Here is a 24,550-nt window from a genome sequence, read left to right on the forward strand (position 1 = left end):
TCCAAACCATAAATTTTCATTAATAACACCTTCATAACATAGTGGTTCACCCTAGATAATTAATTCACGGAACAAAATCGGAGACTCACCTTTGTTTCTCCCAAATCCGAGCTCCCTCTCTCTCTAGCTTCAAGTTTCTCCCCTTTCTTTTCTCTAGATTTTTCTTGTAGCTTCTTGTTGATAAAGAGGACTTAATGGATAAAGATGACTTAAAAGTCATCAACATATATATATATATATATATATATATATATATATATATATATATATATATATATATATATATATATATATATATATATATATATATAAAGGCTACTTAACTAATGGGATATCTTTACAAGACTTGGGCCTTTTCTTTTGTTGGGCCTCAATATACTATTATTATTATGAGAGCCCAAACTACTTATTGCACTTATTATTTAAGCCCAAAAGCTACAAGTCTTCTCTCTTTTTGCAATTCACAAACTACTCTCCAAAATTCCAATTTTTCCCTCGACCTTCCTCCGTATTCCCACATCAATATTTTTCCATGAACATCACCCCGGTACAAACTAGAATAAATAAAATAAATCACAACGTCATTCCTTACAAATCAAATTTTTTTTTCTTTCCGAATGCCCAAAAGTGCGGGATATAACATCCCTCCCTTTCTTAGAATCATTTGATAGCGTCATAGCTTATCCGGTTCTCATGATAATTTTTAAGGAACTTAGGAGACATTCCAAGTTTTAAAGTGAGGGGCGTAACAGTCATGATATACGAAAGGCGCATTTTATTAGGTCTAGGGCTTGAGACTTGAGGCGTGAATAGGAGAGAATGTGAATGACAGTGGCATAGGAAGAAAGAGAGATAGAGCATATGGATATTTACATATGTGAAATGGAATTATGGATGAGGTGCATTGCTAGTAATTATATGGTATATTTACAAGCTGGTTACTTTTTTATTCTATCCTTTTTTATTTATTTTTTTCGTTTTAATTATAAATTGTGCGTGTTAGTCGCAAAAATAGATCTGAAACCGCATTGGAGGTCAAAGAGTGAAAAGGAACCTTGCAATGTTTCAGGCAACTACTGATGGAGGAGAGGGAGACGAGTTTATCAGAGAGGAAAAATGAATAAGGGAAAACTTTATTTTATATTAAACCTAGTTGTCCAGTTGGAGAATATTCATAGAACCAGTGGCAAACCTAGAATTTTGTTCAAGTGGGTTCAAATTACAAAAAATCACGATGACGATCTATAATAATAATTATCATTTTTTATTAATTTTCTCATTATATCCCTAAAAAGTTGTTTTGAGGTATATTCCTAACCAAAAATATACTCTATTAAGTTTTTATCTACCTGAAAAAAATTCCATATATTTTCAATTTAACATGCTACTTATTACTCTTATATATAACAATAAATATAGCAATTTTGAAAAATCATAAATAAAATTTAAAAAATAATTTTGTAAAATAATACTCCTTCCGTTTCAATTTGTTGGACAGATTCAATTTGTTGGACATACTTTCCTTTTTAGTCCGTTTAAAAACTAATGATCCTTTTTCTTTTAATAGCAACTTTTTAATTTTTTTTTCATAGCATGTTTAAGACCACTAGACTAAAAAACATTTTAGTACATTCCACGTATCATCAATTTTAGACCACAAGATTCAAAAGTAATATGTTAAATTTTATGTGAAGTCAAAACAAGTCACTCAATTTCAAAATAGAAGGAGTAAATAAATAAAAATGCATTAACCTAACTTTTGGTTATACCAAGTAAAAGGGGGGAAAATACAAAACATTGTATATTACAAAAAATTCAAACTGAGTACTATTTAAAAACTGTAAAAATATAGCTTAATTATTAACAATTTAAAATAATTTCAAATATGAAACTTAAAAAGAAAACTGAATAAAATAGTCTACATCTACTAGTTAATTTTATAAAGGAAAAGTACCTGGATCTACCACTTATCACTTTTAAAAAAAATTAAATAAGCATAAATTATGCCGAAAGTGGGGTTTAGTTGCCTAGGCGAATTTGATCCCACAAGCCACTGATCCACACTTTTCACACTGCTATGTGGTTCATTTTATATACAATTTCTTAAATAATTTATAAATGTCTATAGCAAAAATTTTCGACGAAGTGGGGAATCAATGTAGATCCGTCCCTGCATAGATAATCGTTATAATTTTAGATTTACAAATAAAAAAGAGGAAAAAATGCATTTGAAAAATGTGACATACACATCATGACAGATCGATGTGACTTCATATTATATTCAATCTAACTATCTTGTTGGATAAGAATTACTCAAAAACCATACCGAATTGTCATGATTTTAAAGCTATAAACAAAATGAGGAGAAACTATATTTCAAAACTGCATGACAACCCAATATAATGTCATGCTATATTCAACTTAGCCTTCATAGCCAATTAAAAAGTAAAATTAAAATTGTCACACCTAACTAGAAATCCCATTGCAGCTCTAGTTGGTCATATACATGTGTTTGCTTCTAAGACAGAGTGCAGACAGGAGAAAAATGGATAACAGAGAACAGAACAAAACAAAACAAACAGAAACTTAAATGAGAAGCGAAAGGCAGTATATGCTGCCTTTTGGGCTTTTTGCATACATGTCCCATCTAAAACAACTGTTCAAACTCAAAGATGTTTCAGTTTTTAATCCGGCATATTACAAAACTCATTCATTACAATGAGAAAATGACAGATGAAACACATTATAATACATGGACTCGATCGACTATGTAAGGGTACGTATTGCATACAGTACAAGTACATGTAGTTTTAGTGTATTTTGAAAATCCATACAAAGTATATTTCACACTTGTGAATACTGGTGTGTCAAGACAAATGAGGACCCTGTAACAAGGGGTAAAGCTATTTTCACTTCTCAGATTAGCAGCTCAAAAACATCTGCTAAACTGTGCCTCGTTTCACGACTGCTCTCAAACCTGTTTCAGCTAAGGTAGATGAAATTGTGTCTTGAAATATATCCTTCTGATTAACTTTTTCTATAGATTTATTTACTGCAATTCGTCTGTCATTCAAAACCTTTGACAGTGAGTTTGATCAGAAGGATACGATGGACTCAAGCAATTCATGTGAAATTAGGTAGCGGAAAGTGAAGTTGTGAGGAAGCCACTCAATTTTCTTCCATAATTTCCCCTGATATTTTCTTGTAAAATGTTCAGGCAACGCGAGCTCTATCATTTCCTTCAAGCCAGAAGGGCACAAATCGACCTCCTTCACATAAGATTCCACATTCTTGGGGAGAACTAGTTTTTGTTCCTTGTGTACTGTTGTGTTTGTTTGAAGGTACTCTTCTTTAGCCACTTCAAGCTCCTGGAACACTCTCTTAGGCGTGTACAACCGGAGCTGGACATATTTCATTGAATGAGAAGCCAAAAAAAAATGATACAAGTATCAAAGTAGAAAGATAATGGGTGTGTTTGACTGTTTGGTATAAAGGAAAATGTTTTACTAAAAAATATTTTCTTCAAAAATAAATTGGTTTCTAACTTATTTTTTCATATTTGGTTGGTGAGTGAAAAATATTTTTCGATACTCGACCCGAGATCCAACCTCGCCCCCTATCAGAGCCCCGAACCCGACCCTCGAAACCCAACCCACGACCCAACCCCGACCCCACCCGAGACCTGACCCCGATCCCAACCTGACTCTGACCCAAGACCCAATCCCGATCCCTACCCGACATCGAACCAAGACTCACCCCCAAGCCAACATCGACCCGAGACTCAATCCCCGACCCAAGACCTCGGACCCCAACCCGAGACTCGAGAACACAACCCGAGCCCCGACCTGACCTCCGACACCAAAGCCCAACCCCCGACACCCGACCTCAACCCCGACCTGAGACACTACCCCTACCAGAGACCCGACCCGACCATAACACCATCCTAAGACCCAACCCGACTCCCAATCCCCGACCTGAGACCCGTCTCCTAACACTTGACCCAAGATCCGACCCTGACCTCGAACTCGACTCGAGACCCAACCCCTGACACCCGATTCCAAATTGAGATCCGATCCTAACTCCCGACCCCTACTCGAGATCCAAAATTAGTATCTAGAATCAATACCCGAGACTTAAGTTAAGATGGAAAGTTAAGTATAGAGGATCAAAATGATTTTGAAAAATATTTTCTTTACTTTTTTAAGGGAAGTTATTTTCCTTAAATTTGAGGAAAATAAGTTAATTTGGAAAACATTTTCCAAAATATTTTAGCTAACCAAACATGAAAAAAGTTGGAAAATATTTTCATACCAATAACACCCAATTTCTTCTTTTCTTATGTTAAAAAACTCAATTATGTAAAAAGATTCTAAATGATATCAATGGTTATGTTCAAATTACTGAATGATGGATAAATATATAACTAGCTCAACTATGAAAATATAGAATCTGCGCGTACCAGAGCATCAGAATGGCTTCCAGAGCATAGAGCAAAACGTAGACGAGGGTCTGGGTGCTCTATTGCATATCCTTTTCTTGCATCTCCACCCTTAAATTTTTGTTTTGGAAAGAACAATGATTGAATCCACTACAGGAAAAGTTAAGTTCAATAAGCCTCATTGAGAACATACATAGTTACTAGAACAGTTTCAACTCCTTATTGACGATAAGATTCACGAGTCAGCTATCAAATGAGCAATCTATTATGCATGAAGCAGAGGGAATCAGGGGGCTTAATCCAAGTACAAAAGCAAGAATGTGATTTACCTGACCCGGACGGGGCAGTCGACATCCTAGTACAGAACTCTGAATCATCTCCACACTTATTGTATTCCCTCCAATGTTATAAGCAGCCTGAAACATATAATTTTCCAAGTTATAACCACCTCAGTAACACATAACTTTTCACAGATATCGGACTGTTATGACCTTGAGAAGTTGAGATACTCTCTTGAGAGTACTTCGTGGAATCCCATAAACCAAGAATGCCTGAAATATATAAATGGTCGTTAGTAACTTTTCACGTCCTGATATGCAGTAAAAGATCTTCACAGAAATTTTTAGCTACAGATATGTTATTACATGCATCACTAGTGCATTGTGGACATTAATCCAGAAAGCCAGCTTCTCGTCATGCCTCATTTTTCTAGGATCAACTTCCTTCAACTTCGAGACAAGATACCTGTATTGGCAAGCCGAAGACCTTTTAGCACTTACAAAACTCAGCAAGCTTACTAAAACACTATATGTTACATATATTTATTCTTTCAAATTATGGAGATCCAATTTGTACAAGCAATTACCATTATCATTAGACATATAGATGTATTTAATCTAACTGCAACTGTTAAAAGTTCCGTAAGTGATGTGAAAAAACTGTAACATATATTTTCATCTTAATTCTCCAGATAACTTTACATACAGAACATGCTTTTAGTGTCCAATTCTTTATTTGAGGAAAATGCAGACTACAAATTGAGGTAGTAGCTTACCTAAAATGTTGTAACATGCGGTCCACACCATCTACGCTCCGTTTATCTCGACAGAGCCCTTGTACTTCAGGCATTGTGACAAAAGATCCATTAAATTCTCTTGGCTCTTTAATGTGAAAAGGGTTATTCAGTATTGAATTAGATGAATTTTCTTCAGATTGTAAATCAGGCCCCATATCATTCTGACCTTGAGGAACTGATGATGATAATGAGATTGGAGAGAATGGGTAATCATAGCTGAACAAAGGGGGGTCAGCAAGCTGAAAATATATGGCTGAAATACACTTAATCATTTCTTCAGACAGCTGATTTGGGGCATGATGAAAATGATTTGAAGAAGCGTTAACAAAATTATCCGCCGCTGTCCAATTTGAAGTGGATACCTGAGCATTCTGGTTGCAATTACATGATCCAATTTAGCATTTTTAGTTGCATCACAAATAGATATTAGCAATACTATAAGTCTAGTCTCACTCTGTGTTTTTTCCCTATATGATGAATAAACAAAGTAATGCCCAAACGTTTTAACCGGCTCTAACAATGAAAAGAATTACCTGGAGCATGGATAAAGGCAAGGAATGGTAGGAATCTAGAGCATCAGCAAGAACTCCAACTAGAGGTGAAGGCTTGAAAGAAGCAGCAAGAGCAGTGTGAGAGAGTGATGAGTGGCATCTCAGAATTGAAGTGTCAACTAGACTTGGATCTTTACATTGATCTTCTGGTGGATTACTTTTATTTTCCTTTGTGACTTGGGAAATATGTTTGGTTTCATCCAGTGATTCTAACCGCTTAGCAAATGTTTTTCGGTACATTGATAGAAGATACTTCTCCAAATACATAATTTCCAGCTCCAGAAGAGCAACTTCCTTAATCAGATCCTCATGAGCAGAATTATGATGTTCACTGCCGCCTCCTAATTCTTCATAATTCTTTTCTAGCCCCATTACAACCTCTTGCTAACTCTAAAATATAAACTTTTATTTATATAATGACAAAGATGTTTCAATTAAACTATCAGAGTTATGCTGTAGCATTCCATCTGCCAATGAAAGTTGTTGCAAAAACAAAGTGGATGTTATCATTGCTTTTAAAACAACCTTTTTCTCCCCCCCCCCTTTAATAAAGCTAGTATTTAAAGAGTTGAATTTCCGCTCAACTATTCTATTGTGAAATAGTGTTCACTAACATCTTTTTGTTGTATTGCTCTGATTCTTTAGAAATATTATAGCTCCATGTCAAAATTTTTAAACATGGTATATTTTGATAATAATTTTTTATTTTGTGAATGTTTGTTGAAAATTCTAGCTCCATGAATGACAAAAAAGGATTTGGCTCTCCTCTATTACACCTTTTTTTCATTTCCTCAAATACATAGTTGGATGAGTGATATTTATCCTATTTATTTATTAATGATAGTAATTGATATCAAAATTTATGAAGAGATATCTTTTTCTTATCAAAGTTAAAAATATTTTTTTCAAAATCAATTATTTTAACTATAATTAAGATATTGTTGAGTATTGGATGTCTCTTTCTATTGAATATTGGATGTCTTCCTCAAGTGTGGCCCACTTAAAAGTGGGCATGTTGACCACTTGGTATTGTTGCACAATTTGTGCATTCTCATATTCTATAAATGCCATCCTTGGCATTGAGAAGAGAACAGATAGATACGAAATTTAAGTTTCCTTCTCAGTTTCTCCTTTCTTCTCTGTTATATTTCTCCGCCTTATTTTATTGAATTTAGTTTATTTCATAATACGTTATCAGCACGAGGCTTCAACTATTTTTAGAAGGTAACAAAAAGTGGTAAGAGTTTTATTTAAATTTATTTTCATAAAATGTCAAATATTTCCAAACTTGAATTTGTTGCCCTTGATATCTCTGAAAAAGGCTACTCATCATGGGCACTTGATGCCGAAATTCATTTAGAATCAATGGGTCTGGCAGACACCATTAAAGATGACAATACGGTATCCAATCAAGATCGTGCTAAAGCCATGATATTTCTCCGCCACCATCTTGACGAGGGCTAAAATTATAATATCTTACATTAAAAGACTCCCTTAAATTGTGGAAAAATTTTAAAAAAAGATATGACCACCTGAAGTTGGTCATGCTTCCACAAGCTCGTCATGATTGGCTAACTATGAGATTAATGGATTTCAAAAATATAACTGAATATAATTCTGCTCTGTTTAGAATTATAGCTCAGTTAAATTTATGCGGAGAAAAGATCACTGAGCAAGATAAACTTGAAAAGACATATTTCACATTTCCACCCATGAATATGCTCCTACAGCAGCAATATCGCGAAAAAGGATTTAAAAAATATTCTGAATTACTTTCTGACCTTCTTATTGCTGAAAGACATAATGAATTATTAATAAAAAATCATGATAGTCGGCCAGTTGGTTCTTTGCCACTCTCTGAAGTGAATCAGACAAATTATAACCAACGAAAAAGAGGTCATGACCCCAGTCGTGGTCGTGGTCATGGGCGAAAAAGAAATTATAATCATGATACTCGGCTGGCACCGAGAAATGATCAGCAGTATAAAAGGCAGGGTAAAAAGCCAGAAGTTTTATCTAAAAAAATTTCAAAAAGTGTATGTCATAGATGTGGAGGTGTGGGGCACTGGTCGCGGACTTGCCAGTTGTCAAAATATCTGGTTCAGCTATATCAGGCATCATTAAAGAGGGAAGAAAATAATCTAGAGACAAATTTTATCGTTGAAGATAATATTGAGCCCATACATTTGAATGTAGCTGATTTCTTTAATTTTCAAGAAGACAATATGAATATTGATAGGACTAATAATATGTAAATATTTTTCCTTTTATCTGTATTAAATATGATATTTGTATTTTTCTAGTCAATGTAAATAAATAAAATTTATGTAATATACCATATGTTGATACTTATTTTATTTCTTATTGAAGAAAATATGGAAATGCCTCAAATATTGTTCGGATCAATGATAAATCAAAAAGATATTTGTATAATTGATAGTAGAACAACTCATGCTATTTTTAAAGACGAGAAATATTTTTCCAATTTGCTTAGAAGAAAAGCTAATGTTACTACAATTTCTGGTAATTTAAAAATGATAGAAGGCTCCGGAAGAGCTACTATAATTCTGCCTAAGGGGACAAAAATTGTGATAGAAGATGCACTATTCTCTTCTAAATACCCTAAAAACTTGTTAAGTTTTAAAGATATCCGCAGAAATGGATATCATGTTGAGATACTAAATGAAATGAATATTGAATACCTTGGTATAACCAAGAGTGTCTCAAGCCAGAAATATATTTTGGAAAAATTACCAACTTTGTCATCTGACCTATATTATGCAAAAATTAGTGCAATTGAAGCACATATGATCGTAAACCAGAAGTTTACTGATCCAAATATATTTTTGTTATGGCATGATCGAATAGGTCATCCTGTATTAATAATGATGAGACGAATTCTTGAAAATTCAACTGAACATCCTTTAAAGAACCAGAAGATTCTTACGACTAATGAATTTTCATGTGATGCTTTTTATCAAGGCAAATTAATTGCTAGACCATCGACCCTAAATGTTGGCATCGATTCTCCTAGCTTTTTAGAGCGTATACATGGAGATATATGTGGACCTATTCATCCACCTAGTGAATTGTTTATATATTTTATGGTCCTAATAGATGCATCATCTAGATGGTCTCATGTGTGCCTGTTATCATCTCGCAACCTGGCGTTTATAAAGTTGTTAGCACAAATAATAAGATTGAGAGCGCAATTCCCAGATTATCCAATTAAGGTCATTCGCCTTGATAATGCTGGAGAATTTACATCCCAAACTTTTAATGATTATTGCTTATCAATTGGGATAAAAATTGAACATCCTATTGCTCATGTTCATACTCAAAATGGACTTGCAGAGTCATTTATAAAACGCCTAAAATTGATAACAAGACCCCTACTAATGAAAACAAAATTGCCAATTACTGTTTGGGGTCATCCTATCTTACATGCAGCAGCACTTGTACGTCTCAGACCGACACATTATAATAAATACTCTCCGTCACAATTAGTATTTGGTCATGAGCCAAATATAGCCCATTTAAGAATTTTTAGTTGTGCGGTATACGTGCCTGTAGCACCACCACAACGTACAAAATGGGCCTTCAACGAAGGTTGGGCATATATATTGGGTTTGACTCACCCTCCATAATTCGATACCTTGAACCGTTGACTGGAGACTTATTCACTACTCGATTTGTAGATTGTCGGTTTGATGAAACAATTTTCCCGCTATTAGGGGGAGAGAAAAATGAAACCAAAAAAGAAACAGAAATTGCATGGAAAGTTTCATCACTATCTCATTTTGATCCACGTACCCGCACATGTGAGCAGGAGGTCCAGAAGATTATCCACTTACAGAAAATAGCAAATCAAATGCCAGATGCATTTACTGATTTAAAATGGATAACTAAGTCACATATCCCTGCAGTGAATATGCCTATCCGTATTGATGTCCCAAAAGGACCATCTACTAGTATCAAAGCTTCTGAATCCCAAACACGGCAGAAGCGTGGTAGACTATTGGGATCAAATGATAAAAATCTTAGAAAGAGAAGTATAAAAAATAATCAAAATGATACTACACAAGAACCTCCTGAAGAAGGTCAAGATTTGAGTACTCCTGATATTCCTGAAGAAATCAGTGAACCTGAGACTCAAGTGAATGAAGAACTTTCAATAAGTTCTACCGGTGATGAGATAAATCTAGATCGATCAAAAATTATGGTGGATAATATTTTTGCATATAATATTGCAATTAACCTCATGCAAGATAGTGAAAGTCTTGAACCTAAATCCGTCGAAAAATGTCGACGTAGATATGATTGGCCAGAATGACAAAAGGCAATTCAATCAGAATTAGACTCACTTGCTAAACGTGAGGTTTTTGAATCTGTAGTCCAAACCCCTAAAGGTGTAAAACCAGTTGGCTATAAATGGGTTTTTGTACAAAAACGAAATGAGAGAAATGAAATTGTAAGATAGGAAATTCAATCAGAGTTAGACTCACTTGCTAAACGTGAGGTTTTTGGACCTGTAGTCCAAACCTCTGAAGGTGTAAAACCAGTTGGCTATAAATGAGTTTTTGTACGAAAACGAAATGAGAGAAATGAAATTGTAAGATACAAGGCACGCCTTGTTGCACAAGGATTCTCTCAAAAACTCGGAGTCAATTATGAAGAAACATATTCACCTGTTATGGATGGAATAACTTTTCGATATATATTCAGTTTAGCTGTACATAAAAATCTTGATATACATCTAATGGATATAGTTATAGTTTACCTTTATGGTTCACTTGATAATAAAATTTACATAAAAATTCCAGAAGGATTTAAATTGCCTAAAGCATGTAATAAGTCTCAGGAAATATACTCAATGAAATTGCAAAGATCATTAGATGGTTTGAAATAATCAGGGCGTATGTGGTATAATCGCCTTAGTGAGTACTTAATAAATAAAGGCTATATAAATGATGTTATTTGTTCATGTGTTTTTATTAAGAAAATGGAATCGGAGTTTGTTATACTCGCCATTTATGTTGATGACATAAATCTCATTGGAACCCCTGAAGAGGTTCAAAAAGTGATTGAATATCTAAAGAAAGAATTTGAGATGAAAGATCTCGGAAAGACAAAACTTTGTCTAGGTCTTCAAATTGAACATTTAGCAGACGGGATTTTTATCCATGAATCTGCCTACATTGAGAAAATCTTAAAAAGATTTTACATGGACAAAGCACATCCATTAAGTACTCCAATGATTATTCGATCACTTGAAGTGGAAAAGGATCAATTTCGACCTCCAGAAGAGGGTGAAGAAATGCTTGGTCCTGAAGTATCATATCTCAGTGCTATTGGTGCACTTATGTACCTTACTAATACAACCAGTCCTGATATAATATTTTCTATTAATTTGCTAGCAAGGTATAGTTCATCCCCAACGCGAAGGGATTGGAACGGTATCAAACATATTTTGCGATACCTAAAAGGTACTATTGATATAGTATTGTTTTATACTAACAAAGGTTGTGCAGACCTTATTGGTTATGCAGATGCAGGTTATTTATCAGACCCACATAAAGCTCAATCTTAGACAAGCTATCTATTTACACACAGAGGAACTGTTATATCATGGCGATCTACAAAGTAGTCCATTGTTGCTACTTTTTTAAATCATGCTGAAATAATAGCAATTCACGAAGCAAGTAGAGAATGTGTGTGGTTGAGATCGATGATACAGTTCATCAAAAAAGATGTGGCCTGAAAAATGATGTCAAAATACCCACAATTATATTCTAATACAATGCCGCGTGCATAACTCAATTGAAAGGTGGCTTCATAAAAAGAGATAGAACGAAACATATTTCACCAAAATTATTCTTCACACATGATCTTCAGAAGAATGGTGATATTTATGTACAACAAGTTCATTCAAGTGATAATCTTGCAGATTTATTTACAAAGGCATTACCAACATCAACTTTTGAGAAATTAAGATATAAAGTTGGAATGCGCCGTCTCCAAAATATCAAATGAAGCTTTCATCAGAAGGAGTAAAAATACGCGCTGCACTCTTTCTCTCTTAACCAAGGTATTTTGTCCCACTAGGTTTTTTCTGGTAAGGTTTTTAATAAGGCAACACTCAAAGCATATTACCAAATATCTATATTATTTCTTATAGAGTTTTTATAGAAGCACATTATACATAGACATCCAAGGGGGAGTGTTGAGTATTGGATGTCTCTTTCTATTGAGTATTGGATGTCTTCCTCAAGTGGGGCCCACTTAAAAGTGGGCATGTTGACCACTTGGTATTGTTGCACAATTTGTGCTTTCTCATCTTCTATAAATGTCATCCTTGGCATTGAGAAGAGAATAGATAGATACGAAATTTAAGTTTCCTTCTCAGTTTCTCCTTTCTTCTCTGTTATATTTCTCCGCCTTATTTTATTGAATTTAGTTTATTTCATAACAGATATTTATTAAATTGATCTAATATTAGATCTTTTAATAAATAAATAAAACAAAGTGTGTATTTAAGGACCCCTTTGTAAAGGAATTGAGTAGGTGTGTAGATGTACCTAGATGATGTATCTAGTCTGGATTAGCTACATTATTTGTTAATGTGATTAGTTACACAGTTAGTTATAGTTAGTTAGAAAAGATTAGTGAGCTGTCAATTAGTGAACTAATTCAGTTAGTCAGTTAAGCTCTAATTGTATATATACAACACTTTGTGCAGTGAGCTCAATTAATGGAGAATAATTTTTTTCTCCAAACTCTCTCAATTCTTCTGCATATTCATGAAGTTAACATGGTATCAGAGTCATTAGAGCTCAGATCGAGGGGATTCTTACACATGCAATGAAGAATTCAAGAGATTTTCTTGCTTAGTTCTAGTGCTTTAGGGTTTGTTTCTCTATTTCGATTCTCTATTTTGTCTAATTCTTATGGAGAATTCCGGAGTTACTGGTGTATCTGCGCTGGGGAATTCAACAGCTTCTACCACAATTGATCATATTCATCCATTGTATTTTCATTTGTCAGATGCACCGAGATCGCTTAATGTAGGGATTGTACTTATCAGATTTGATAATTAAACCGTGTGGAGAAAAGCTATGGAATTAGCATTAATTGGAAAGAGAAAGGTAGGATTCATCGATGGAACAGTGAAGCAAGATCACTACACAAGAGATGTGACTCGACTATGGGATCGATGCAATGCAAATACAGTTTCATGGATTCTATGCAATGTAAGTAAGGAACTTCATGGTGGAGTTTTATTTTTTTCAGATGCATATTTGATCTGGGAGGATCTGAAGGAGAGTATTAACAAAGTTAATAGTTCTTGAATTTTTCAATTAGATAAAGAGATTTTCACTTTAGTTCAAGGTGTTTCTTCCGTATCTATTTACTACTCTAGGTTTAAAGAGCTCTAGGATGAGTATGACTCTATCATGCCTCCACCCTCTTGTAATTGTTCTAAATCTAGGGAGTTTTTTTAACATCTATAATATAAAAGGATGATGCAATTTCTCATAGGACTCAATAATGAATACAGTTAGGCTAAGAGTCAAATTCTGTTGATGCCGCAAATTCCTAGTATCAAACAGGCATATGCCATGGTTAATCAAGATGAAAGTCAGAAAATGATGGCAGGATCAAGTAGGATGACATCTGAAGAATGCTTCCCACAACAATGTTTACTTCTAGATCTAGTCGTGGACCTCAAAAGTAGAAGAAGCCTTACACTCCAAATGCATTCTGTGATTTTTTTCACACTAAGGGACACTTGAAAATTTATTATTATAAGTAATGAAATGTGATTTTTGTCACAAAACTGGATATCTCAAAATCGATTGTAATAGGCTAATTGGTTATCCAGCTGACTACAAAGGAAAGAGAGAGACTGTAGTTGCTAGAAACTCCATATATGATGCAGGACCTATGAAAAGTAAGGGGAAGAAAATAGTATATCATGATGCTCAACATCACCATCAATACATTCCACATACATATCAACAATATAGTCAACCAATATATCAACAGTATGGTTCTTCTTTCAATCAGTCAGTCAAATAATCAAACAAGCAATTACTCACATCAGATCAACAACAGTTGCTTAGGATGCTTAATAACACCACCATTAGTGAGTCCAAAGGTGTTGTTACTAATGTGATAGGTACTTCTTTTTTTCTAAATAAAGATGTCTTTATAAAGTAGATAGTAGATACTGGTGCTACTAATCACATGATAGGTGATCCTAAGCATTTACATCATGAGGGATTGATAGAAAATGCATGAAAAGTTCAATTGCCTCTAGGGGATTTTGCTCATGTTTCATATATTGGAGATTTTCATCTAGGATGAGGTGATATTCTTAGAAAAGTTCTATGTGTACCAGAATTCAAGTTCAATCTTATGTCAATTTCACTAGTGACAAAATACTTGAGCTGTTGTGTCTCTTTGTTTCTAAAATATTGTATTTTTCGAGATCTCTCATTTGGGAAGGTAAGGAAGATTGGTGAGGAAGAAGGTGTACTCTACACTTTATGCTCTCAAATAGGAGGAAAGGATGCAGGAGCTTAGACATGCTTGGCAGTCCACAAGGTGCTGATGTGGTCACTTGGCATTAGAGGTTATGCCATGTACCTATGGTTGTACTAAGAAAAATTCCTAACTTTCATAGTTTTGGTAATAAGTTTATTTTGAATAATTGTGAAGTATGTCCTCTTGCTAGGCAAACCAAGTTGCCATTTACACAAAGTACTACTTGATCCACTTGTAATTTTTCAGTTACTTCACATGGATGTTTTGGGGTCCATATAAGGTTGAAACATTTGATAGCATGAGATATTTCTTGACCATTGTTGATGATTACTCAATATGGACATGGATTTTTTTAATGAGACTTAAATCTGATATCATTAGTTTGTTGAAGTATTTCTTTATTGAAGTTGAAATTCAGTTTGATAAGAAAATTCAAAAGGTCAGATCTAATAATGGATATGAGTTCTTTAATAACAATTGTAATGATTTATTCAAACTTCATGATGTTGTACATGAGAGTTCATGCCCCTACATCCCTTAGAAAAATGGTGTAGTTGATAGAAGACATAAACACATCCTTGAGACAGCCAAAGCTATTAAATTTCAAGCTAGTTTTCTTGATAGATTTTGGGGTCTTTGCATCCAACAAGTTGTATATGTTTTGAACAGGATATATTACACTGTCCTAGGAATTATGTCTCCTTTTGAGAAACTATATGGAAAATCACCTTCCCTAGATCACCTAAGGGTCATAGGGTGTTTGTGATTTGCCATTAATCTCACCAAGCAAGACAAATTTAGTCTAAGAGCATTAAGGTCTGTTATGGTAGGTTATGGGACAACTCAGAAGGGGTATAGGTTGTATGATTGGGAAAATATAATATTCTTTGTTAGTAAAGATGTCATATTTATGGAATCTATTTTTCCATTCAAGGGAAGTATTGTTGATCACCAGAATCAGACCAACCCTTAAAACTTCTTTGCTTATGATGATTTAGTAGAAGCATTAAATATTGCCATTCCTGTGTCTCTAAGTATTACTCCTCAGAATGTTGCTCCTGATATTGCAGTCCCTAGTATTGTGAAATTTAGAAGGCACTGGTCCCACCCTTGCACCTTCACTAAGGAGGTCATCTAGAGAACAAGGCTCCTATTTGGCAACAAAACTATGCTACTAAAGCTCGTTCTAGTAGTTGCTTATATTCTATTGCATTAGTCTTAGATTATACCGGTCTTTCAACCAAATATCAGAGTTTTGTCTCTAAATTCTCCATTGATACGGAACCAGCTAACTATAATGAGGTTGTGAAGAATCAAAGATGGATAGATGCCATGCAAACTGAAATAAAGGCTTTGGAGGACAATAAGACATGGGAGTTAGTTGACTTACCCAAAGGGAAGAAAGCTATAGGCTTCAATGGGTTTATAAAATCAAATATAAGGAGAATGGTGAAGTGAAAAGGTTTAAAGCCAGGTTGGTAGCTAAAGGCTACAATCAGAAAGAAGATTTTGGTTATCAAGAAACCTTTTCCCCAGTAGTCAAGATGACTACTATTAGGTCTGTTATTTCTATTATAGTTTCTAAGCATTGGACAATACATCAAATAGATGTCTATAATGTTTTTTTACAAGGAGACCTATATGAGGAAGTATATATGACTATTCCTGATGGTTTTACTAAGACAGCTGGAACCAATCAGGCATACAGATTGTTAAAATCCCTTTCTGGTCTGAAGCAAACTTCAAGGCAGTGGAACATCAAACTTACCACCACCTTGATTTCCTCAGGTTTCCACCAAAGTACCAGAGACTACTTATTATTTACTAAGAGAAAGGATGATAACCTGATGATTGTCTTTATATATGTGGATGATTTATTATTAACAAGCAATGATCAAAACATGATACAGGACACTAAAGAGATCTTGCAGAATGCTTTCAAGATTAAAGACTTGAGAGAGCTTAGGTATTTTCTTGGTATAGAATTTGCTAGGAGTAAAGCTGGTATTTTGATGCACCAAAGAAAATATGTACTAGATCAGACATGGCATTAGCAGGAGCTAAACCTGTATCCACTCCCATGGAACTAAATCAGAAACTTACTACTGTTGAATTTGATGCTACCATACCACCCTCCAATCTGATCCACTATTGAGTAATTCGGCTGGTTATCAGAGGTTGTTTGGGAGGCTGTTATATCTTACCACTACTAGACTAGACATATCCTTTGTTTTTAAGTGTTTGAGTCAGTTTTTGCATCCTCCAAAGGCTTCACACATGGATGCTTCCCTCAAGTTGGTGAGATACTTGAAATCAGCCCCAGGTTTAGGAATCTTAATGTTATCCATTGGTAGTTGTCATCTAAAAGTGTTCTGTGATGCTGAATGGGGTTCATACATCAATAGCAGAAGGTCCATAACAGGGTACTTGGTTTAATATGGAGGTTTACCTATTTCTTGGAAGTCTAAGAAATAAGTAACAGTATCTAGAAGTTTTGCAAAAGCTGAGTATTGAGTCATGGCTTATACTTTTGCTGAGGTGGTTTGGCTTGTTAGATTGTTCCAAGAACTTGGTGGAACTATTCCACTTCCTGTGCCTCTTTATTCATATATCACCTCAGCTCTTCAGATATCAGCTAATCCTTTATTCCATGAAAGGACTAAACATATTGACATTGATTGTCATTTCATCAGGGGGAAGATTTAAGCTGGTCTGATCACCACTGCCAATTTAAGGTGGTCTAATCACCACTGCCTACTTATCTTCATCTGATTAACCAACTGATGTTTTCACCAAAGCACTTAGAGGAGGCCCTCATGCACACCTAATGTCCAAGCTAGGCATGAAGAATGTCTTTATAGTTCCTAACTTGAGATGGGTTGTAAAGGAGTTGAGTAGGTGTGTAGATGTATCTTGATGATGTATCTAGACTGAATTAGCTACATTATTCATTAATGTGATTAGTTGCACAGTTAGTTGTAGTTAGTTAGACAGGATTAGTGAGTTGTCAATTAATGAACTAATTTAGTTAGTCAGGTAGGCTCTAATTTGTTACACCCCGTACTTTGGTACCTTAGAATGCTTCTTAAGCTTCTCAAGTTTCTGGGAAGGCTCTTAAGTTTCTTAAAAGTCGTTATGTGAGTCGGATAGGTAATAATGCTATCAAATAACTCTAAGGAAAGAAGATTGTGATACCTCGTGAGAAGGAAGGTTGGAAATGGAGTCATAAGAATCCGAAAGGAATTGGAGGCCAAGTAATGAGTCGTAGGACTCGAGTTACCTACGTAAGCTACTAACTTGGAAGTCTTACATACTTAAGCTATTGGAGTACGTACCAAGCTTGCGAAGCATGGATTACATAGGCTCTTAAAATAAGATGAGATTACAAACTCATAAGGAATAGGAGAAGATGACACGTGGCAGCCAATAAGAAGGTGCCACGTGGCAACACCTCAATAAAGTAGATGACCCACCTATTTTAGGGTGGGCCCCACAAAGACACGTGGCAGCCTAGGAGAGTAGGCAAGGATTTGTGGCCCAATAAGGGTTTGACACATGTCACCCTTAGAGGTTGACACGTGTCACTTCCTAAGGGACCCTATATATGTATGTTAATGACTCTTAAGTCATTTGGAGTCTAAATATCAGCCAAATTATAGAGAGAAACGTGAGAGAAAGAGAGCTCACAACAGCAGCCACAAATTAGAGGAAATTAAAGTAAGTTCTTCACTTTTCTTTCGTGAATTAATTATCTACGGTGTTCCTCAATTATGTGGAGGTGAATATATGTATATTACGATGCCTACGGATCTATCCGTCATACTTCGGCATTATTATGCATTATATGGATCGGGCCATCGTACCTCGACATTATTATGCATTATATGGATCGGGCCGTCGTACCTTGGCATTATTATGCATTATACGGATTGGGCTGTCGTACATCGACATTATTATGCATTATATGGATCGGGCTGTCGTGCCTCGGCATTATTATGCATTATACGGATCGGGCCATTGTACCTCGGCATTATTATACATTATATGGATCGGGTCATCGTACCTCTGCATTATTATGCATTATATGGATTGGGCCGTCGTACCTCGGTATTATTATGCATTATACGGATCAGGCCGTCGTACCTCGGCATTATTATATGATATACGGATCGGGCTGTCGTTCCTCGGCATTATTATATGATACATGGATTGGGCCATTATTCCTAGGCATGTACTTTCGATATACAGGGATTGGGTTGTACGTCCCATAGCATTAATGGCATATATACACCTATCATGATAGATGATATGTTTATAACACCGAGTCTCCGAGCGGGCCGGATACGGTAAGTGATAGTGGTATACATGACTTTACTTTGTGAGGTGCAGGTATAGTACCCTATTAAATGTTATACTTGGTTTTCTGCATCCTTGGTTCAGTTGTTATCTCAGTTATGTTATGCTTATATACTCAGTACATATATCATACTGACCCCTCTTTCTTTGGGGGGTTGCGTTTCATGCCCGAAGGTATAGATGTTCATTTTGAAGATCTACTAGTGTAGGATTTCCGTTCAGCTATGTTGGAAGTGCTCCACTATTTCGGGGCCTAGCTTTTGGGTACTGGTCTTGTGATGTATATATTTGTTTATGCAGGGGTAAGGCGGGGGCCCTGTCCCGCCATATGATGTCATTCCTATTCTTAGAGGTCTGTAGACATATGTGTGTAGGTTGTTTAGAAGTTTATTTCGGTTATGCCTATGCGATATATTGTAAAAGCTGTTATGTTGTGGCAGCCTTATCGGCTAGCTTTCCCTTTCATGACATGATGCAAATAAAAGAGGCCACACATGTATGAATATTTTATCACCCACTGGGTTCATATGTTTGGTTCCTATATCTAGGAGGCTATATGAACATGAAAAAGTTTTAACCCATTGAGGTTTTTGTGAGCAGTATCATATTATACATAGTCCAATTTGACTGTAGTCAACAGTTACATAAATGGGGGTCCAGGTCGGACCCCAGTCGCGGCCCACGGGGTTGGGTCATGACAGAAGTGGTATCAGAGCAGTTCGTCTTTGGAATGTCTACAGACCGTGTCTAGTAGAATCTTGTTTATCGGTGTGTTGTGCACCACATCTATAGACAGGAGGCTACAGGACATTTAGGATGTTACTTTCTTTCTTATCTAAGATCGTGCGATAGAGCCGAGTCATAGGAAATGAAATTTCTCATACTAACCTGCGATTTTAGTAGGAGGACAACGCCGATAGAAGAAAGTAACTGACAATATTGGATGTTACGAAGTACGCAGGTAAGCAAAGTTACGAAGGACCTATGTCAGGTAAGGTGCTGCAATACAATTGATATATAAAGTTGGAAAATGAAAGGAAAATTTTAGAGGAAAGTCTAAACAGGTGCAGTTCAAGTTGGACATACGAGGTAAGTCCATCAGTTTATACTATTGTTAATATTGGGCGCCCTGTGAGGCTGCGATATGACGTGATATGATATGTATATATGTATCTTTATGCGTATTACCCCTGTGAGGCATTTATGGCATTTTCTGCATGCAGGTGTTGAGATAGTAAGAAATACAGAGGAAACTTTGCCCAAATCTTCCTTGAAATAAAAGGAAAATGATTTAGGAAAGAGTGGTAGTTCTGAATAGAATGGTATATTAAGGATAAGACTAACTAAGAAGGGTAAGTAACCCATAGTAAGAATCATGAAAAAGGTTAAGAAGTGTTATAGTATGGGGTAGAATGCGAACAGGATATGATATGAATATAATGAGGATAGTTATGAAAATAAGTAAAGCCTTGGGAGAAAGTGGCTTCGAATAAATTGCTACGTGACTCGAGTACCCATAATTAGACTGGATTAGCACCTCATGATTTTGTTAAGTTGTCGTATCTAGGCAACCAAAGGGATGGAAGATATAAAAGAAGGCATAGATATGGTGCAGTATACCGAATATGTTGGAAAAGAATCATACGTATTAGAAAATTGGAGATAAGGGCATGAGGTAGAACACAACAAATAGTGACATGGGTATACCCTAAAGGGGGGAAGTGGCTTCAAGTGAGATCCCATATTGGCACGAGTTAATAAGATCTAAAGGCCAGTAATAAATGGATAGAAGCCATGATACCAGAGACAGTGTGGAGAATTAATAATAAGGACTTGAATAGTATGACATCAAAGAATAGGTGCATACAAAGGGGATGAATACAACAAGAGAATTATGATGAGAACTTAAACATACTGTAAGGAATATCCAGGCTATACTCAACTGAAGGTAAGATGTTGGTAACAAAGTTACCGACTACTAGTATTGTGGTGTACAAGCATCAAAATAAGGAAAGGAGGAGAGATCTCTCCTCTACTGGAATATGAGAAAACTCAAGGGTAAGTAGAGGAAGGAAGTAAGAAATGATATAGGTTTACGTACAAGCTAGTATGGTGATGCTAAAGCATCTTTCGGGCTACTTTAAGCTCCTACACATGTTCGTGTAAAGGGTGCAATATGATGTGTGGTAAAGGAACTGGAAAGAAGAAATGGAAAAGAAATATCACCTGTTCCCTATGCCTACAGGTAATCTACCTTCTTAAATAAACCATATGAGTTAATACAAGGCCGATGAACGGCAGCCAGTATAGAAGAATCCTGAAGCACTCGTAAGACCTTATGAGGCTAGTTAACATTTGGGGATGAATGTTCTAAAGGGGGGAAGGATGTTACACCCCGTACTTTGGTACCTTAGAATGCTTGTTAAGCTTCTCAAGTTTCTGAGAAGGCTCTTAAGTTTCTTAAAAGTCGTTATGTGAGTTGGATAGTTAATAATGCTATCAAATAACTCTAAGGAAAGAAGATTGTGATACCTCGTGAGAAGGAAGGTTGGAAATGAAGTCATAAGAATCCGAAAGGAATTGGAGGCCAAGTAATGAGTCGTAAGTCTCGAGTTACCTATGTAAGCTACTAACTTGGGAGTCTTACATACTTAAGCTATTGGAGTACGTACCATGCTTGCGAAGCATGGATTACATAGGCTCTTAAAATGAGATGAGATTACAAACTCACAAGGAAGAGGAGAAGATGACACGTGGCAGCCAATAAGAAGGTGCCACGTGGCAACACCTCAATAAAGTAGATGACCCACCTATTTTAGGGTGGGCCCCACAAATACACGTGGCAGCCTAGGAGACAAGGCAAGGATCCGTGGCCCAATAAGGGTTTGACACATCTCACCCTTAGGGGTTGACACGTGTCACTTCCTAAGGGACCCTATATATGTATGTTAATGACTCTTAAGTCATTTGGAGTCCAAAAATCAGCCAAATTATAGAGAGTAACGTGAGAGAAAGGGAGCTCACAACAGCAGCCACAAATTAGAGGAAATTAAGGTAAGTTCTTCACTTTTCTTTCATGAATTAATTATCTACGGTGTTCCTCAATTACGTAGAGGTGTATATATGTATATTACGATGCCTACGGATCTGGCCATCGTACTTTGGCATTATTATGCTTTATACGGATCGGGCCATCGTACCTCGGCATTATTATGCATTATATGGATCGGGCCATCGTACCTCGGCATTATTATACATTATACGGATCGGGCCATCGTACCTCAGCATTATTATGCATTATACGGATCAGGTCGTCGTACCTCAGCATTATTATGCATTATACGGATCAGGCCGTCGTACCTCGGCATTATTATGCATTATATGGATTGGGCTGTCGTACCTTGGTATTATTATACATTATATAGATCAGGCCGTCGTACCTCGGCATTATTATGCATTATACGGATCGGGCCGTCGTACCTCAGCATTGTTATATGATATACAGATCGGGCAGTCGTTCCTCGGCATTATTATATAATACATGGATCGGGCCGTCATTCCTCAACATGTACTTTCTATATACAGGGATCAGGCTGTACGTCCCATAGCGTTAATGGCATATATACACCTATCATGATAGATGATGTGTTTGTAACACCGATTCCCCGAGCAGGCGGGATACGGTATATGATAGTGGTATACATGACTTTACTTTGTGAGGTGCAGGTACAGTACCCTATTAAATGTTATACTTGGTTTTCTGCATCCTTGGTTCAGTTGTTATCTCAGTTATGTTATACTTATATACTCAGTACATATATCGTACTGACCCCCCTTTCTTCGGGGGGGCTGCATTTCATGACCGCAGGTATAGATGTTCATTTTAGAGATCTGCCAGTGTAGGATTTCTGCTCAGCTATGTTGGAAGTGCTCCATTGTTTTGGGGCCTAGCTTTTGGGTACTGGTCCTGCGATGTATATATTTGTTTATGCAGGGGTAAGGCGGGGGCCCTGTCCTGCCATATGATGTCATTCCTATTCTTAGAGGTCTGTAGACATATGTGTATGGGTTGTTTAGGAGTTTATTTCGGTTATGCCTATATGATATGTTGTAAAAGCTATTATGTTGTGGCAGCCTTATCGGCTGGCTTTCCTTTTCATGACATGATGCAAATGAAAAAGGCCACACGTGTATGAATATTTTATCACCCACTAGGTTCATGTGTTTGGTTCCTATATTTAGGAGGCTATATGAACATGAAAAAGTTTTAACCCATTGAGGTTTTTGTGAGCAGTATCACGTTATACATAGTCCAATTTGATTGTAGTCAACAGTTATGTAAACGGGGGTCCAGGTCGGACCCCAGTCGCAGCCCACGGGGTTGGGTCGTGACATAATTGTATATATACATCACTTTGTGAATTGAGATCAATCAACAGAGAATAATTTCTTTCTCTAAACTCTCTCAATTCTATTGCATATTCATGAAGTTAACACCCTTCCAACAAGCAAGATAGATGTGACTCGTGAATCCATTCTAGATGACCTTTTTGTAAAAATATTTTAATATATTTAATTAATTAATTTCCAATGTTGGTAAATAATACTTGAGGAGCCTCCTCCTTTTGTGGTTCTTAAAAAGCAGTAGAGCCTTTGTCCTGTGCCCTTTTTCCCTTTTGCAAAGTTGGAAGATTATTTAGTTTGCATTAAAAGTAAATTAGATGCTGCGATTTTTAGCTCGTAAAAAACTATAATCACCAAATTAAAAAGACTAGTTTTTATCTTGCATATTACCAAAAAGTCATGAACATAATTGTGCTCAACAGATTACCTATACTTAAAATCCTGAATTCATCTTTGATGGCAAGCTCTCTCAAGGATTATATAGGTTGATCGATCAGCTTGTTCTCATTTATTAATGGAGTGAAAAATAGAATAATCTGTACAATTTTGTTGAAGTAATTTTCATTGTTGGGCGTGTATATATGATCACTAAATTTTGTTGATCGTATAAAGAATCAATGATGAAGTGCTAACTACTTACTTATAATAAAAGGTATTGAGCATTATAGTAATAATAATTTGAGCTTTATTTTCCTCTTTCAACGTAGTTCTTAATTAGGATAAATCAAAGTAGGAGGGTCATATATCATATCATGTGGGAGTTAGCACTAACAAGAAGAGAATTAATAGTAAAAAATTCACCTCAAAAGGACAGAAAGGTGAAATGCCAAAGCAAAAGCCAAAAAGAATACAAAGAGAGATTGAAATGAGTATTTTGTTGCTTTTACTACCCCACCTTGCCATGACCCATTGAAATTTAATGTTAAAATTTTTAGCAGCAGGAAAAAAAATATTGCTTTTTTCAAATTAATTTATTTATCTGATTTTAATTTGGCATACAATTTTAAAAAGTAAAACAAATTAAATTTTGTTGTCTAAACATTATTAGGACTTCTAGTCCAATATTCCTAGACTAGTACTTGAAGGAGTCTTATAGTTTGAGTTATGTTATATTACATATCTATGTACTCATACTATATATATATATATATATATATATATATATACTTGAGGATGTAT

General features: G+C 35.7%; 1 protein-coding gene across 1 annotated transcript; it reads right to left on the reverse strand.

Moving 5' to 3' along the window:
- Positions 1–2,586: 2,586 nt before the first annotated feature.
- On the reverse strand, positions 2,587–6,584 carry LOC129877518 (uncharacterized). The gene is made up of 7 exons (XM_055953033.1): positions 6,047–6,584; positions 5,493–5,884; positions 5,083–5,182; positions 4,930–4,989; positions 4,768–4,854; positions 4,460–4,588; positions 2,587–3,401 (listed from the first exon to the last, which is right to left on the reverse strand). Exons 1-7 carry the CDS (start codon positions 6,434–6,436, stop codon positions 3,096–3,098), a joined length of 1,464 nt encoding a protein of 487 aa, XP_055809008.1. The 5' UTR covers positions 6,437–6,584; the 3' UTR covers positions 2,587–3,095.
- Between the last annotated feature and the right edge of the window lie 17,966 nt (positions 6,585–24,550).

The sequence above is a fragment of the Solanum dulcamara genome, chromosome 12 (genome assembly GCF_947179165.1).
Source record: "Solanum dulcamara chromosome 12, daSolDulc1.2, whole genome shotgun sequence".
Lineage (NCBI taxonomy): Eukaryota > Viridiplantae > Streptophyta > Magnoliopsida > Solanales > Solanaceae > Solanum > Solanum dulcamara.